The sequence below is a fragment of the Sorghum bicolor genome, chromosome 4 (assembly GCF_000003195.3).
Source record: "Sorghum bicolor cultivar BTx623 chromosome 4, Sorghum_bicolor_NCBIv3, whole genome shotgun sequence".
NCBI classification, from domain to species: domain Eukaryota; kingdom Viridiplantae; phylum Streptophyta; class Magnoliopsida; order Poales; family Poaceae; genus Sorghum; species Sorghum bicolor.
In genome coordinates this window covers 54227892-54247062 of record NC_012873.2, presented here as the reverse complement: position 1 = coordinate 54247062, position 19171 = coordinate 54227892, and the positions used below count along the sequence as shown (strand labels likewise).

The 19171-nt window shown below is 43.0% G+C and overlaps 2 protein-coding genes across 2 annotated transcripts; both read left to right on the top strand.

Moving 5' to 3' along the window:
- On the top strand, positions 4124–8542 carry LOC8055398 (NAP1-related protein 2). Its single transcript, XM_002454014.2, has 10 exons — positions 4124–4382; positions 5151–5273; positions 5377–5427; positions 5587–5655; positions 5738–5851; positions 5940–6001; positions 7468–7528; positions 7818–7874; positions 7989–8030; positions 8234–8542. The coding sequence occupies exons 1-10, from the start codon at positions 4251–4253 to the stop codon at positions 8276–8278; spliced, it is 756 nt and encodes a 251-aa protein (XP_002454059.1). The 5' UTR covers positions 4124–4250; the 3' UTR covers positions 8279–8542.
- LOC8055397 (sucrose transport protein SUT5) lies at positions 14691–17873 on the top strand. The gene is made up of 9 exons (XM_002454013.2): positions 14691–14921; positions 15049–15114; positions 15512–15610; positions 15764–15947; positions 16038–16140; positions 16236–16311; positions 16436–16615; positions 16694–17077; positions 17187–17873. The coding sequence occupies exons 1-9, from the start codon at positions 14691–14693 to the stop codon at positions 17466–17468; spliced, it is 1605 nt and encodes a 534-aa protein (XP_002454058.1). The 3' UTR covers positions 17469–17873.

Sequence of the window (19171 nt, the reverse complement as noted above, 5' to 3'; positions counted from 1 at the left end):
CTCCCGCGCGCTTACTCCTTCTCCCGCGCACCGCCGTCGGAGTTCCCGCGCGGTTGTCCATGGTGTCGCCGTCGCCCACCATCCAGTGGCCGGTTGGATGAAATCGCCGGCGACTAGGGACTCTTCGCTGACGTGTTGGTGACGAGCAATATCACGCGGATGGCGGCGATGGAGAATAGCTGTGACCTAACGATGAAGAAAAAGAAAAACCGTACGAACTGACGGCGGCGCCTGAGGGGAAAAAGAATAGGCAACAAGTGGGTCCATATTTCTATTTTTTAGAAAAGAATTATGGGGAACAGTTGGAGATGGACTTTTTTTAGCTTTGCCATATTTATTTATGAGTTGGCAAACTCTATGTTTTGCCAAACAAAAAATGCAAAACCATTGGAGTTACTCATGTATCCTAAGTTTTATAATACTTATTAGCACAAATTCTCTATAAAATCCCATAAAATTAGTAGATCTCTTACATAGGACCCAAACCTATGCCGCCGCTATCATAATTATTGACATAAAATAATTTTAAATGGTTTGGTTGTGACAATATTGTTTAAAGCTATAAGGTGGAACGAAAATAATGTCAATGAGCCAACTTAAATTTACAAAGAAAGTCAACTAAACTAATTAAAATTGATACTAGTCTTGAATCTTTATAACGTATTACAATCATTTTTTTGCAAGCAATAATTTATATATAAATATAAATATTTGTAGAATCTGATAATTTCAGTCAAAAAGATAATCTCTAGTACTATCCTAATCCTAACGACCTTGGTTGAAACCGATGGTCAAGGTGAAAGGGGTGTCTTCACTGGTGGTGGTGGCAACGGGGAGGCGCAGTAAGGCGATCTTCTTTGGATGTAGGAAGCGTTGCACTATTAGCAAGGAGTTTACTATAATTTACTTGCTAAATTAATAGACCTAGCAAGTAAATAAAAGAAAAAGCAACTTTAAATTGTGTTCTTCTCCAACAATAAGCTCTAATAGCTTTTTAAAATTTTGCTTTCTAAAATTTAAAAATTAATAGTAGAGTCCACATCTATTTCTTGTTTTTTGGTTTAGGGATAGAGAGTTCTCTTCACTTTGCAAAACTTTTGAGTTGAGGAAGATATTTAATAACTTTTTATTTTTAAGTACCTCTTTTACAAACTGTTGGAGGAGACTTTTTTTTCTCTTTTTACTAAAAAATCAAGATAGGAAATTATTTTATCAAACTTCTGAAGATGCTCGTAAAATATTGTTTACCAAAGAATATCAGATGTATGATGATGTGGCCCAACGATGGTGGTTATGAATACACTGGGAAATGGAGGAAGGGAGAAGGACGATAATACAAGGAATAGAAGGATCCCATGACTTGCATAAATCATGTGTCACCTGTGTTGCCATATCGAATAAAGTATTGCCTCGTGGTGGGTTTGAACTCGACGAGACAACTTTAGAAGTTCAGTGAGCCTAACGTGCAAATTAGTAATTCAAGGACCTGAATAAGAACACAACGATAATTTAGGGAACGCCAATGTAACTTACTTTGTAGGATACATGTTTTGCCTTGTCATCTCCAACCGTTTGGCAAAATTTATTTTCTAAATTTTGTTGTTTGCCAACTCCCAAAATAATATAGAGAGAAAAAAGATCTCATCTCTTACAGTTTGGCAAATTTCATTTTTAAAAACCCCAAAACCCGCTCACAAAATGAAAGACCAATGTCAAGCACGGAGCTCACACGTATATTTGCGCCTAGATAAGGAGATATGCCAAGTTAGAAAATATGAGAAATTGGGATGCCAAATTGTTGGAGAGGATTTTTTCTTATTTTGTTAAAAAGTTATAAATATGAAGTCATTTGCCAAAATATTGGAGATGCTCCTACGTAACTAAAATATAATTGTTTAGGGTACATATTTTTGGTTTATTATGTAACTAGCAAATATGCTAGTGTGTTGCAACGAAAACAAATCGTCCTAAATATATGTAATAGTCGGAAATGAATCGTCCTCCCGTATGAGCATGATTCATAACTTTGAATCACATATGAGATATAGAGGGCGTGAGGGCATTTTGAAAAGTAAAAAAAGACAGACGGAAAAAATCACATGACTCTTTAATATTAAATATAGATACTAGTATAAATACAATATATATGACTATACAGATACAAATATAGATATAGTTATATTCTCATTATTTTTCAATTGTAAGTCGTTTGGCTTTTTTAGACACATAGTTTTTGCTACGTATCTAGACAGATGGACCTATAAAAGCTATAATAACTTACATTTTGAATGGATAGAGTAGATATTATAGACTAGTAGATGTGTCCACACTTTGTAATGGGATGTATAATTTGTTGTGCGGACACTTGGATGATTTGATTCAAACAATCGTCATATGTAATGGCGGATCCAAAGGGGGGGCTGGGTGGGCTCCACCCCCCTATAAGTATGATTTGTCCATTAGATTAGGGTTAATTAGCCTTAAATTTTTATTAATCTCTAGCTTTAACCCAATAAGTTTACTATTTAGCCCCCCTTGGCCTTCATCCTGGATCCGCCACTGTCATAAGTTTCAATATGTTCTGTAATTAAACATCATACTGTCACGACATGTCTTGGAATTGAGCATCGTATCTTCGTTGGAAGCATGGACCATAAGTCTAGTTCATATATATAACGTGGAGAGGTGTGATAGCACTGTGAGAAGTAAAAAAGACGAACATTTATCTCTGTAGGACCTGCTTGCTTAGTTTCTTTGGAGTTTTTAGACCTTTTGAGAAGCTATAAAAGCTCTCGGAAGCCAAAAGCCACAGTGAGTTTTTAGGCTTTTGGCTTATACGAGTTGTTAGGCTTTTGAAAAATGCAAAAGTTAGTAGTCTAAAAATGACAAAAAGCTTGGACAAACATGACCTTAATATTTAGAAAAAATAAAGGTATAGATATTACTCCGCTTCAAATTGTAATTTTTCTTTATTTTTAAATATGTTGTTTTTCTATCATCTAGATATACATTATATCTAGATATATAATATAATATAGAAATCTAAAAATATTAAAATAACTTGTATAATTCAGAAAAAGAGAGCAGCTAGATGTAGACACATTCTTTGGATCCTAGGCACCGCCTAGGGCCTAGATGGATTTGGGCCGAATAAGCATGTTGAAGAATGGTGAGTTTGGAATGGAGGGAAGAAAGAGAGGAAAGGGAAAGGATAAGGCCGTGTTTAGTTTGTGGACGAAAAGATTTCGCGACACTGTAACACTTTTGTTTGTTTGTGGTAATTATTGTCCAATTATGGTCTAACTAAGCTTAAAAGATTCGTCTCGTAAATTTCGACCAAACTATGTAATTAGTTTTTATTTTTGTATATATTTAATACTCCATGCATGCGTCTAAAGATTCGATGTGACAAGGAATCTTGAAAAATTTTAGGATTTTGGATGGAAGTAAATAAGACCTAAGGCTGTGCTGATGCTAGGTGTTCCAAAAGGAAACGTGCCGTGTTCATTTTTTTTTAACGAACACGTGGCGTGTTCATTGGTTGGTAATAGCACATTAAGCATAATTTATTGGATGGATATATATGTTAAAAAAGTTTTTAACACGGTAATATAAATCAGTAAATGGAAAACTTAACCGGGCCTTGTTTAGTGGATTTTGCTACTATAGCACTTTCATTTTTATTTGACAAATGTTGTCTAATTATGAACTAACTAGGATCAAAAGATTCGTCTCGCGATTTACAGACAATCTGTGTAATTAGTTTTTATTTTCGTCTATATTTAATGTTTCATGCATGTGTCACAAGATTCGATATGACAGAGAATCTTGAAAACTTTTTGGATTTCGGAGTGAACTCAACCAGGCCCGGGTGTCCAATTGGTTCGTTCCTACTCTATACACACGGGTACACGGCTACACCGTCACTCATGTGGCCGAACGCAGCAACGCCGCGGCGCACCCGATCCTTAGGGTTAGGGTTTTAGAAAACCCCCCGCTGGGAGTGGACAGTCCCGCTCCCGCACGGATCCGACGGCCCGGCCCACCCGAAGCCGACCCAACACTCCACGAGCGCGAATCTCAGCACCGCCCTCTATAATAGAGCAGGCGCGGGCCTCGCGGCCTTCTCCCCAGCTCCGCCTCCCTTCCCACCCTCCTCCCTCTCCCGGCTCGCGCAGGCAGGCAGGCCAGGTGCAGGCGACACAGCGAGAGGCTAAAACCCTAGCGCGAGGAGGCGAGCCGGCTCAGCGATGACGGCACCGGCGGACAAGGGCAAGAAGGCCAAGACCGAGGCCGACGGCGGCGAGGAGAACGAGCAGATCGACGGCGCCCTCGTCCTCTCCATCGAGAAGCTCCAGGAGATCCAGGACGAGCTCGAGAAGGTCAGCCGCGAGCCTCTTCTCCCGCTCTCTGGGCTATTTTTGGGCTTATCCTTCGTGGGTCGCGGTGGGTTGTGCGTGGTCGGTACTGTTGGATTTGGTAGTGGGGTTTGGGTAGGAGCGTAACTGCGTAAGGTCGTGGAACTTCGGAAGAAAACCGCGGCGGTTGTGGTATGCGGGAATTTTCCGGCACTGAGCAGTATACGGTTCGGTTGTTGCTAGTTTTGTTCGGGCACTGTGCCAATTGTGTACCAATTGTGCCGCTGGAGGTTGGAGGATGGAATTCTAGTGATAGTCTCTAGCTGGAGAGTAGGAGGCTTCTGTCCTGGCTGATACGTAAGGTTGTTCTGGCGGGCTGAAGTTAGTAACTTTTGTTATAGTGCAGAATTTTTATATAGCGTTAGAAAACATGTTAGTTTATCCACAACATTTGGTAGGTGATTTTGATGTGGATACTGTGGAACTTTTGATGCTCGAGGCAGGGTGTTCCTTTGAAAAATTTTGTGCTGCCTTTATAACCAAAATTAAGCTACACAGATGAGATCATTTGTTCAAAAACACTTGCTCCCTTATCTCATTTGTTCATTGCACGCCCTGATACTCCACGTCATTCAGCCATGGCATGCATATGAGGCAATTTTTTGTTGAAAAGGGATGTTTTTTTAAGACAAGTGGATCATTGGTTCGGAACATGTACTATTTACTATGGAAGTGTTGTGAATGAAACCATAATGCTGTCATGCCTATGGTATCTTTGTTCATTGCTGACAGGTAAATGAGGAAGCAAGTGACAAGGTTATGGAGGTGGAGCAGAAATATAGTGAGATTCGCAGACCTGTCTATCTCAAGAGGGGTGACATTATCAAGACCATCCCAGACTTTTGGCTCACAGCGGTTCGTAGCCTACTCTGTGCTATACAAATGGGTCTTTCTGTTGGAACTGTTTGTGGATACATGTGATTCTAATCTATTTGTGTTATGTGCTGTTACCCTGCAGTTTTTGAGCCATCCTCTACTAAGTGAGCTTCTGACTGAAGAGGATCAGAAGGTATTCCCTACCCAACAATTTACTACCCAATCCCTTGAAATTATGAATATTGAATTGGAAAGCAAAAGAAACTTTTTGAAGTAAAACCAACGTTGTGGTTATTCTTCTGGATCTATGTATGTATGTAACATAGAGTTATCTTATGATCTCTTGTTGCAGATATTCAAGTACTTGGACTCAGTTGATGTGGATGATTCTGATGTTAAGGCAGGATACTCCATTCATCTTGTAAGTTTCATTTCTTACAATCTATTATAGTTCCCACATTGGTTCACTTGTATTTACTTGTTTAATTTTAAAAAACTGGCAGAACTTCTCTGAGAACCCATACTTTGAAGACACAAAGCTTACAAAGATCTATTCCTTCGCTGATGATGGAACAACCACAATAAAAGCTTCTCAGATTAAGTGGAAGGAAGGAATGGTACTGTTATGTTCCAAAACTACACATAATGCCTGTTTTAGATGTAGAAAGTCTAATGCTTTTTCAATAATGTATAATGTATGTGAAGGGACCTGCAAATGGAAATGGTCTTAACAAGAAGGGGAGCAAGCGGCCATTAGTAGAGGAAAGGTTGGTTATTAATACCATGTTTATTGTTTCTTTTGGTTTACCCTTGTTAGGTTGTCAAGTTGTCTATGCTGTCATTTTTGTTTATAGTCTTCTGTGATGCTATTTTTTTGCCTGTATATGCCATGGTTGATATAGTTCAAGATTTTGTCTAGTGTGACCTTATGCATTAAGTTGTCACATTGTTATGATTATAATTATATTGACCTGCCTTTGAAGTGTTATTATCTTTCAGCAGGATATGTAATCACACTTTTTTGTTATGTATTATTTCTTACTACATACTGAGGTATTGCCACAATATTATTATTGTGACCAATGGACAACCAGTGGATTGATTAAGCAGTCTGTTTCTCTCTCATTTGTTGCTATAACACATATGGTTTGCATTGATTAATGTAGACCCCTTCCCATGGTTCGAGGTCACTGGCTTTCAAATAATCCTGCTGTATCCAAATGTATGACCTTTTGGAAGCAGTGCATTCAATTTTAACGAACATAGCATGAACATACATTTATTCTGGAAGTATACAACTACACAAGTAGGTCTGGCATCCAAATGTACTTCCATTCTATTGTGCTCTTGTAGTTGCTAACCAATGTGAACTTAGCAGTCAGTTCAAGGTTCTTAAGGAGGTAAAACGAGGCATGCCAAATTTGGTGTGCGTTGTCATCAGGGGTGGTACCTTGGGTCAAGGGTGTACAAATGTACACCTGATTTTTTTGGGCATGAAGTATTTAACATAGAATGTATAATACATGTGTACTATGATATTTTGGTTAAATTACATGTTTGAGACCAAAATCACGAAATCACACGTCATATAATTCCTTGAATCGAGGTTACCTTTCTCAAGATAGATTTTCCCCTTACATTTTTCTTCTAATATATAGATTTTAAAGTCATTTCAGGCTCTTGAAATCCTGTGCATGCCACCGCTTGTCGTCTAGTTAATTGCTTAGCCAATCTGGATACATGTTCCCTTGTGGTCAACGAGATATTCCATTGTTATCTAGCGCTTGAGAAACCGAAGTCGATATTCTCTTGGAAACCATACCAAAATGGCATAAATTCATAGAAAATGTGCATCTCTTGGCGTGAACCTTGTCCCATGCTCACAATCTTTTGCCTCTAGACACGTATGCTTGCGGTCTCTTGTCTTTTTATTGACTTGCATGCTAACAGTCTTATTTATGACTTGAATACCTTTTGGATTCCCATGTATCCCTCAATCCATGTTTATTGGTGTGGTTTGGTGTGGAATTTAGTTTCCATATGTTACCTGCAAACCAGTTCTTAAAAAGATACTGTAGTTAGTAACTTTCTGTGAACTTCTTATCAGATTATTCTGAAGACTTTTATTGATTATTGCAAAAGCTTTCTTGCCTATCATCAGTGTGTTGTCATTTATGCTTTCAGTTACACTGAAAATCAGAAAGGTAACACCTTATTTCGTTTTTCCTTGCAGTTTTTTCACCTGGTTTGGTGATACAGAGCTCAAGAGTCTTGCTGATGGTGTGCAAGATGAGGTAAAAACTCATGTCACTCTTTCTTGACAGCGTTATTCACATTGTCACCAAACTGCACTACTCAACTAACTTGCCCAGTATTTGTTGATTGATATTGAATTATTTTTTAATACTTTTTTTTTGTAAACTGAGAATACCAAGCAAAATGTTATCCTATAATTTTTGTAAGTACTTATTTTGTTTATCTGATCAACTGGCAATCCGTTCCATGTGTTTGTTTTAGAAGGCCAGGAGTTGCATACTTGTTTTATTCCTTTGTGAGAGTTTTCTGAGATTTCAAATTGTGCAGGTGGCGGAGATCATCAAGGAAGACTTGTGGCCTAATCCTTTGAAGTACTTCAACAATGTCAGTATTGTTGCCTATATTTATCTTGAATCTTTTTATCTGGTCCTTACCTTGTTTGCCTACATTTATCTTGAAAATATTTTTTTATCTGGTACTTACCTTCTCTCTCTCCAGGAGGTTGAAGATGAATTCGAAGGAGATGAAGATGATGATGATGTAAGCTTATTATCTTGTTCGCTTTATGTTTTCTTGCAATTTTAAACAAAAAGCAGTGATTCCCTGACAAACTGGGCTAACAACATTGTAGCATGACAACATATTTTTTGAGCATAGGGCAATTACTACTATGGCTTCTAGATTTATGTGTCTGTTTTGTTGATCAAGTTTCCCTTCGTTTGATGGCATCTTGTGGTTTGCAGTTGGATGAAGATGATGACGACGATGACGGTGGCGAGGAGAACTGAGACCAGTGGTGCTTGGATCAGAATGTTCTCTGAATCTCATTAGCTGTTTGGTGGAAGGTGTGGCTGGGCGGAAGGAATTGTGGGACCCTTTTTGGGAGATTTTTTTTTTTGGGTTGTTTGACTTAGCTGGAACTCACCGTAGGGAACTGTTTAATGCCTTCTGAAGTCAACCAACTTGAAAGGAGACTGCTATATCATAATCTGGGTATATCTATCAACGCAATTTGACATGCTTATGCTGGTGATTCGCGTTTGTTGCTGCAATCTTTGCTTGATCCGATGATTTGGTTTTCTGAGCCGGTCGGCTGGCTTTGGCTTCTGCAGATGAAATTGGTATGTTGTCTGTGTCGCAAAAGTCGCGTTTAGTTCCTATTTTTTTAGTTTGCTATAATTTATGTGACAAATTTTTTGAGCCTCTTGCCAAATACAAAGTGCCATAGTATCTAAAACCTTTTCGTATAGGGCCTTGTTTAGTTTTCTAAAAATTTTGCAAAATTTTTCAGATTCTCCGTCACATCGAATCTTTAGACGTATGCATGGAGTATTAAATATAGATAAAAATAAAAACTAATTGCACAGTTTAGTCGGAATTGACGAGACGAATATTTTGAGTCTAGTTAGTCCATGATTGAACAATATTTGTCAAATACAAACGAAATTGCTACAGTGCTCGTTTTGTCAAAAATTTTGGAACTAAACAAGGCCCAACTAAACAATGCCTAAATGAAACAATGGTAAAAAAAAAAAAACTGAGCCCGTGCTTAGGCCCGCAGTGGGTCGTGCTAGCCAAGGTGCAGGCGAGAATGTCGCCTCGACTACAACCTTCATATATGTCATCAGAAATTCCGTTTCCGTTACATTAGAGCAGCTCTGGCATACGGCAGTAGGTTCAAATCAAGTCCTCCATTATAAATTTGGGTGTGTTCCTCTATTTTTATTGGCCCAAATTTATGTTTTAACTCCAACGGTAACGCTCAAAAACAAAAGTCCCCAAATTCTTTCCCACAGCCATTGTCTAGTTTCCAAATTTCTTCAAGATTTTTTGTCTGTTAATTTATCATGAAAGAAAAACACTGTTAGCTGATAGAAAAAGTATTGCTTATAAGGCCAGTTTCAATGAGAGTTTAATCTGAGTTTTATTCACATTAAATAGGTTGCCACATAGGCATTTTGGATGACATAACAGTGTATTTAAGAAGAGAGAGAAGAAATAGGTTTCATCTAGATGAAACTCTTTTGGCACGATTACCAACTTTCTATGAGTCTTGAAATTAAATGTCTATGAAACTATGTAATAAAACTCTCTATTGAAAATGAGTGTTTCATCCAAGTTTCATTGCATTTCATATGACATGGCAATCTTGAAAACAACGCTATGAAACTCTCCACTGAGACTGACCTAAGACAATCGAACGGGCTCAAAAAAATAATTAATTATATAGTTTACCTGTAATTTACGAGATAAATCTTTTGAACCTAGTTTGTACATAGTTAAATACAAACAAAAATATTACGGTAATCAAAATCTAAAAAATTTTGCGACTAAACAAGGCCTTAATTGGCTTAGCGAGTCCATCGAGGTCCAGCCGTGCATCCGTCCACTACCCCAGTCTCCAGTCCGACGTAAGCACCGGCGGGCGCACGCAGACGCAGGCACGGTTGTCCACTGGACTGGACTGGGACGGCGGCATGGCAAGCACCACCATCTGTGCTGCTGTACAGCACTCGGGCTGCGGTGTACCGCTGCCATCCTGTCATTCTGCCTTGCCCTGTGCGCGCGCTGGAGTACGAGTACCTGACCAGACCAGCAGTATGGCTGTTGGTACTCACTGGGCCGGCCGGACAGGACTACTGCAGACAAAAGATCGAGCACCAAACTCGTGTGTTTCTCTACTGCACCTACTCTCGTGTTATGGAGTTGGAATGAGATGGAGAACACGTACTCCGTAGTATAGATCGAGGGGAAACATGTAACAGCTGCGCTGTGATGCGCGTCGCTTGCTTCTGTTCTCAGCTCTGCGGATGAGCGCTACGGAGAAATCTAGCTGGCCATTGTCAAATCAAATTCAAGCTTCCTTGTCCATGCCTGTTGCCAATCTTGCAACGCCAAAAATATCTTGGGGGTGCTCTGTGTGTGTGTGCGTGTGTGTGTGTGTGTGTGTGGGGGGGGTGGGGGGGGGGGGGGGGGCTTTAACATGATACTACCCTGCACTGTACTGCCCATTGTCAAAAGTAATGCAATCGCAGGTGTGATGCATCTAAGGCGTTGTTTAGTTCCACCCAGAATTCAAAAACTTTTCAAAATTTTTCATCACATCGAATCTTGCGGTATATGCATGGAGCATTAAATATAGATAAAAAATAACTAATTGTACAGTTTGCATGTAATTTATGAGACGAGTTTTTTAAACCTAGTTAGTCTACGGTTAGACAGTAATTGGCAAATACAAAACAAAAGTGTTATAGTACATAGAAACTTTTCTTGTAGAGAACTAAACAATGCCTAAATGAAACAATGGTAAAAAAACTGAGCCCGTGCAATGACGCCATTGATATTAAAAACCCTGTTACATCAGAGCAACTCCGGCAGTAGGCCCAAATCAACTCTTCCATTTTTAATTTGGGTGTCCACCTCTATTTTTACTGGCCCAAATTTATGTTTCAACTCCAACAATAACGCTCAAAACAAAAGTCTCCAAATTTCTTTCCACAGCCACTGAACAAATGGGACCTTAGTGTCAATGACACTCTCCCTCCCTCTTTCCCTTTTCCTCTTTTCCTCGTTCAGCCGCCGCTGCGACTGGGTGATCCACCGGCCAGGGAGGAAGGAGCACAAGGTCATGGACCGCCACCGCATCTGCCAGAGGAGTGCCGCTGCAACCGCCAGACGGGCCTGCATCGCTCCCACACCCGTGCGTTCGTCGCGGACCGTCGCAGCAGAGGAGGCGTGGCTGGGCTGCTCCCGCGTGACTAGGGCACATGCAATGGAGCAATTCGCCCATTAGCCAAGGAGGAGGGAGGCAGATGGAAGCACGACGCAGTCCGCCAATAGAAAGAGGCCACACGGTGGATAATTGGTGCAGGGGAGGAAACTATGCAAAAGTCTGGGTGGAAGTCGAGGGGAGCTGGGGAGGCCATAGGACTATCGTGGTGTTGGTGCAGAATGGTTGCTGGTGTAGAGGAGGTTGCCGGAGTCGAGGAGGTCATCGAACCGGAGGGAGCCGAAGAGGTTGTCTAAATTTAGCCATGGAGGCTTAAGTAGAGGGTCTATGTTTTCTTAAAACTCTATATCTCTAAGATGAAACTTGTTGGGACGCGCTAAGTTTAGCGGAGCCCAATGCAAATAAAAAAAGAAGGTTTAACGAAGCTCACCATGGCACCACTTCAAGCTATATTATGAGGTCAAAACATCATCGCGCCGGCAAGATATATATAAGCTGCACCTAAAGTGCACACTTCACTAAGAAGTGAGTGGTCGCAAAAGTACCACCGGTGGTGAGCAACTCATGAGTTCCTCACTTGTGATCGCAGTTGCAGACTTGCAAGGGAGAAAGAAGATATGGGCATTGGCCCAATTCAAATCATCTTCAAATCGTTCTCCCCTTAATTAATCAATCTTCTCCTAACAACCACAACCAAGGTCCTGTTTGGTTATCCATGTTAAACTTAATTCCTATCACATCGAATGTTTGGACACATGCATGAAGTATTAAATATAAATTATTTATGAAACTAAAAGTACAATTAGAGAATAATTTGCGAGACAATTTTTAAACCTAATTAATTCATAATTGAATACTAATTGAACTTTAGTCCCTCCAACCAAACACCCCAAGCTGTCTTCTGAAGCCGATTCGCATTTCCAGGTATGGGGTGGTTAATACAACAACTAATATATCACGTTCACGTAGGTATATGCTGTAATGCATGTGTGTGTTGTAAAGCCTGTGTCCCCATCTCCTGTTGTTCTTCAACAAGTACTGCACATACGTACACTGCACTACACTACACAGGGGTACAATAAGTTGCTTTATTTTCTTTGTCCATATATTAACAGATCGAAAGTTAGCATCTTTATATCCGTAGTAGCAGCACCTACCACATAATGAATGTTAAATTAAACAAAAAGAGTTATTATTACATACAAACATTGTTGCATGCATGTAACGCTCAGCGAAAACGACGAGAGGGAACAACCCAAAAGGTTGTCTATAGGTCAACAGACCATCAACCCCCACTGAGCAGCACGTACACTCCAATGTATATCTTGATCATGGGCAGCATTGTTCAGAATCTGTTTGATAATTCCTTTCCTTGAGGACCATCCAAGAAAACCATCTAGGCCTTGTTTAGATGCGAAAATATTTTAGATTTCGCTACTGTAGCACTTTCGTTTGTTTGTGACAAATATTGTTCAATCATAGGCTAACTAGGGTTAAAAGATTCGTCTCGTGATTTACAGACAAACTGTGTAATTAATTTTTATTTTTGTCTATATTTAATGTTTCATGCATGTGCCGCAAGATTCAATGTGACAGGAAATATTGAAAACTTTTTGGTTTTAGAAGTGAACTAAACAAGGCCTAGTTTACTTGGAGGCGGCTAATTCTGTTCTGTTCCTTGCTCTTTGGAACCATGCTGGAAAGACGATGATAGACTAGCTACGGCGCCGTCACGCATCATTCTTTGTGTTTAAATAAATATAAAGTTAATTAATAGTAGGTTCCAAAATGGTGTGTGTTGTTCTACTGACGTGTCCTTTTGAATATTTCGCTTTTAATTCGGATGCTAGGATCCAAAATCACGGGTGGTAAGCAGGTCAGAGTCAGACGACTCGCGTTTGACTTGTGAGGTGAGACTTATATTGGAAGCTAGTCATTCAGTTAGCTAGTAAAAACACTTACCAAACTGATTCCATCAGTAAGTATGTGTCCAGCTTGGTATACAACGTTCATCAATTTCCATTCGTGTGGAAATAAATTCGAGGATAAGAACAAAACTTTACAGATCGGGTTGCATCATTCTTCCATTTGTTTCCAGCTTTGCCAACCCATATAGCCGTTGTATACTAAGAGCATCTTCAAAGGCTTTCGCAAATTGACTTGACATTTGTTGTTGTTTGTAAACTCTTATAACAAAATGTCAAGGATAAAAATAGGTCATCTCCAAGAGAATTGACATTTGGACTTGACAAAGGATAAAAATAGAAGGTCTCCAGGCGCGCGCGCTTTCCTCACGCGTAACTTTACTTGTGCGATCGGGTTTGCAAAGCCGTCCACAGCTTGGCATTTTTGCCAAGTTTGCTCCCTCATTTACCAAGTTGCCCAAATTACAAACTCCAAATACAAAACCGTTGGATACCTCTTTTGGAGCTTTTTAGCAGATTACTCAAATGCAAAACCCTTGGAGATGCTCTAAAACTTTGTTGTATTATCTAAAAATATAGCTGTTTTATACATATAGCCTCCGTCATATTCACCGTTTGGTAAGGTGTCATTTTTCTTTTTAAAAAATTAACAACATATATAAAATAATACATTGCAGAATATATTTTTAAAACAAATATATATTTTGAGACCACAAATCTTGGTTTTATTTTTATAAATCTAGTAAAACTTTTGACTTTTTTGAAAACTGAGATATATATTTTTTATTTTAGAATTGAGGGAGTACATTATTTTTATTCTTACTAGTAAACAATTAAGCTTTGGATAACATAAACCCAAATGTACGGGCATCGAATCGGTAATTCGGTATCCATTAGTTTCCTGGCAGCCAGCTCTGAACACGTTGAGATTCTATTCTATCAAAGTAATTTTCGGATAAGATAGAATCAAACGACAATATTTATAGATAACACATTCGTTAAATTAAACAAACAGTAAATCCTAAACATTTCCATTCTGTTATAAATTCCGCGTGAATGAAGAATAAATTTTCTCATATATTGCAACTCATCAGGTAAATAAAAAGTAAAAACAATCCAATCCAATCAAATCCAATTCATTGATGTCGGCCCTATCCTCTTTTTTTTTCTCTACCAACTGTATAATAAGTATTTATCCCGCCAATTAATCCCTTCCACCCATGGTAAAACCCCTTACCAAGAAACAGATTAAGGACGGGATAACCTTCCCAAACAAACGGATAAAACCTCCGGCCCGCTGTCTCTCTGCCGGTGGGCCACCCGCCATAAACCACCACGCGCCGGGCCATCCGCGGCCCCGGCCTTTAAAAACCCCCCCTCCGCCCGGCGCTTTGCCTTGGCTATCCCGTCCGTGATCATTTCATCGATCTGCCTGCTGTCCCTATCGTCCTCTCTCTCCCCCCCAATTTTTCCTGCGGCCAATCCGCGCGCTTTTGTTGCGTTCCTGCTACTCGCGCCGCCGAAGCCGCCGCCGCAGTCGTAGCCATGGACGGTGGTGACGGCGGCAAGGAGGACGGCAACAACAAGCAGCGCCTCGAGTGGGCCACCATGAACCTGGAGCGCGGCGTCGTCGTCGGCGCCGGCGAGAAGAAGGGCGGCAATGCGAGCCGGAAGCCGCCGATAGGCATCGTCCGGCTCTTCTTGGCCTGCATGGTCTCCGGCGGCATCCAGTACGGCTGGGCGCTGCAGCTCTCCCTCCTCTCGCCCTACTCTCAGGTACTCGTACACAGTTCTTGTTCATGTCGTCTTTTGTACTGTTCTAGTTTGGTGTCTGTTCATACACATTATTTAGTTTTCTCTGATAATTTTCATGGCCTGATCGATGTTTGATATGCCCGCCCAGACTCTTGGGATCTCGCACAGCTACGTGTCACTGACATGGATCTGCGGACCTATCGCCGGATTTGTGGTACGTGCATGCATTCTCTTGTTCTTGTGTGTGTATATATATGATTCCGATTCTGATTCAGTTACTAGGAGTATTTGGATAAATATAAAGAACGTTAAATTTTGTGAAATGGAAATAAATCTGTGCAGTTTACGAAACTGCTCGTCTACGATTCGTTTCCATCTTTTATGTTATACCATTTTGAGGTTTTAACTGCCAAGATTTAGTATTTTCTAAGAGATAAGATAATCTCCAAGATTTATTTTCAGGAGATGAGATGAGATGAGATGAGATAATTACCAAGATCCGTTTTTCATACTACGTCTATCCAGTCATCTTCCTCCTCCCTTTTCCGAGGCCGCCGGCGGCGGCTGGGGATTAATGTGGCCATTTACTGGAATTGATTTCTCGTTGGCAGGTGCAACCCATCGTGGGCTACTACAGCGACCGGTGCACGTCGAAGATGGGCCGGAGGAGGCCATTCATCCTCGCTGGATGCATCATCATCTGCCTCTCTGTAAGCACATCATGACATCACACTTTTCACACCTCTGTATGTACTACTTCTACTGCATACTGGCACTGGCAGTAGCGATTCTGATTCCCTCGGGTTTGTATTTTACTGTGATGATCGATATGATGCTGGTGCTCTCCGGCGATGCAATGCAAGGTGATGATGATCGGCTTCTCGGCGGACATCGGGCGGCGCCTCGGCGACACCAAGGAGCACTGCAGCACGTTCACCGGCTCCCGCTGGTACGCCGCCGCCGTCTACATTGTCGGCTTCTGGTTCCTCGACTTCGCCAACAACACCGTCCAGGGACCGGCTCGCGCGATGATGGCCGACCTAGCAGGTGACCATGCATGCTGCTGTGTTTCGCTGGTGGTTTCTGTATCTGTATGCTAATTAATTAGTTAATGCTGTTCATTTATTACTGCTGCAGCTGGACATCACGGCCCCAACGTTGGCCAGGCCATCTTCTCCCTGTGGATGGCTCTCGGCAGCGTGCTCGGATACTTGGCCGGCGCCAACGCGAAATGGCACGAGTACGTAGCCTGCCCGTTTTGTTTTGCGTTTTCTAAAGCATTTGTTGAGATCGTCCACTGATGATGTGTGGAGGTTGATCCATATCAAATCTCAGGTGGCTTCCTTGGCTCAAAACTGCGGCGTGCTGCGATGCCTGCGCGAACCTCAAGGGCGCCTTCTTGACTGCGGTGGTGAGTTACGATCGACGAGCACCACCATTGATTGTTGTTGCTTCAATTCTTTCGTCTCTCGTTGCGCTGAGATTTTGATCGATAGTATATATAACGTTTAATTTCTTTTTGGTTTGTTGGTCAGATCCTCATCATAGTCACCATGTCGGTCACCTTGTGGCTCGCCGGCGAGGAGCTACTCGACAAGGCCAACGTCGACGACGCCTCGGGCGGCGCGTGCTCCGCGTTCGTCGATCTCTTCAAGAGCCTCAAGAACCTTCCCCCTGCCATGTTCAGCGTGCTCGCCGTCACGGCCGTCACCTGGGTACGCCGCGCCGCCGCCGCACACCGCTCGCTCATCATGGACTCCATCTCACTGACTGACTGTCTTTGTCGATCGCAGCTGTCGTGGTTCCCGTTCATCCAGTACAACACGGACTGGATGGGTCGGGAGATCTTCCACGGCGAGCCGCAGGGCGCGGGCGGCAAGGCGGACCTGTACGACGCGGGCGTCCGCGAGGGCGCCGTGGGCCTCCTCTTCTGCTCCGTCTTGCTGGGCGTCACCTCCTTCCTCATCCCCAAGCTCTGCCGGAAGCTCACGTCCCGGGTCGTCTGGTCCATCAGCAACCTCATGGTGTTCGTCCTCATGACGGCCATGGTCGCGCTCGGCATCGTCTCCATGAAGGGCTACAGGCCCTCGCTCGCCGCCTCTCTCTCCGCCGGCCCCGACCACAGGTTCAAGAGTGGCGCTCTCGCGATCTTCGCACTCATTGGCATCCCTCAGGCCGTAAGATCGATCGACGCGCTTTTTCTTTTGTTTTCTTTTGTTTTGTTTTGCATTGGATTGCATTAATTATTGCTAAATAATCCTTGTTGCATTGCATGCACGAATGCAGGTGCTGTTCAGTGTGCCATGGGCCGTGGTGTCTGAGGTTGCCGCTGAGGAGGGCGGTGGCCAAGGTCTCACCATTGGCGTCCTCAACATCGCCATCGTCCTCCCACAGCTGGTGATCGCGCTCAGCGCAGGCCCCATCGACGGCGCCTTCAACAAAGGGAACACCCCGGCCTTGGGCATCGGCGGCGTCTTCGCCCTCATCTGCGCGGTCCTGGCGCTCGTCCTACTCCCAAAGACGAGAGGTGTCTCCAACGCCACCGTCATGGCGGGCGGCGGCCACTGATCTATCTATCGCCAGGCGGCGGCAGCGGCTGCCCAGCCGAGAGTGGATCGAAAATTCAGAATCTGCTTCTTGGTTTCAGCCGCGCACACAAGGGAGTAAAAGCACTGGGTTGGTTTCTAATTGTTAGATAAACCAACCCGTAGTGTTGCGGAGTCTGTTCATACATGCCTTAGGTTTAATTTCGGGAGTTTAATCTATCTATCTATTATTATTATTATTATTATTCTGTGTTAGCTTTATTTTCCGATCCATTGGACTCTAGTATACTTTTACAGCAGGAGAGAGCGAGAGAGGTTTTTCCAAATGTTTTGCACAACTGGAAATCTCGTCTCAGGTTCTCTCTGGTGTAATAGAATGGTTATAAGTCTTATTATCAATGGATGGAAAAAGAAAAATTGCAGTCAAGTGAACATTTTCGTTTGACAGATCTGAATGTTTTTTGTTTGTTTGTTGGCACATCATCCTAACCTTCAGGGACAGTAAAAGTAAACTCCGCTTGTTGCGAACAAGTCACTGGTCTTGGGGTACTTTTGGTATCCTGATGAAACTCTCGCTGCATGCAGGCCAAAAGTTTTAGCATTGCCAATGTTGGCAGCCTACCATCAGGTGCATGTTTCAGGAATCACCCAGACCCAGACGGCAGCTAGACGTCTGCATCTCCTTGCTGATCGGTATTGCAGTAGCCATCTGCATCTCCTCCCATGTTCGTCCGTGATGGGCAGGACAACTAACAGAGCCAGATGCAGGTCTCCTTGCTGCAAAGAGCAGGGCAAGCCCATGTGTGTTACCCACCGAGACGGTTTTGCTCCCTTGTTTATCATCTCATCATCGCATTTCCCAGAAAGAAATCGTAGGAGCCCTTTGCTTAAGGCAGTCATTTGTCCTCAAAGTGCTGCACCTGCACATCAGCCCCTCCCCTCCCAGTCCCAGGCCTACAAATAGAGCGCCCAAGAACTGAGGCAGCCTAACACACTCAGTACCACGGCACACGCATCAAGATTCCAGAAAAGGCCGCGCAGCCGGTTCACGGGGTCCCGTCTGCTGGTAAAACTCAGGCAGCCGGCGGAGGATCGATCACACGTACGGCGATGGGACGCAAGATGGTCGCCGCCGTCGTCGCGCTGGCGCTGCTGCTGGTGCTCGGCGCGGCCGAGGCCCAGATCCTGCCGACCCCGTGCTGCCGCATTGACTGCTGCGACGGCAAGCCAGAGTGCTGCGGTCCCGGCACCGGGATGCCCGTGGTGGACGCGGTCACCCCGGCCGCTGTGGCCTTCGCCGGCAACGACGCCAAGGCTCGGCCAGGTGGTGCGCCTCGCAAGGCCGGCGCCGGAAACTAGTATAACTAGTGTGTCCTTGGCTCCTTGTGTCCTAGTCCCGTGCACATCTAGCTACTACTAGTAGTGTCCTAGGCTCGGACGTTGGGAGCTGCTTCTGTGTGTCTAGTACGTAAGCACTGCCCTTCTCGGTCGTCTACTACGGTACTACCCATTCTTGTCCTCTTCCGTATTATAGCATCTCCAAGAGTTTGCCAAATAAGATTGCTATTCTTAAAAATTTGGCAAAACAAGAAATTGTAGTCTCCAACAGATTGGTAAATCAACTTGGTAATTTTAGCAAGTTGCCATCCTTCCCCTCCGCACGCGCATATATGCGCGCGCGTATCGACCGCGCATCGTAGCATCGCGTGCCGTAGCGGCTCCTTC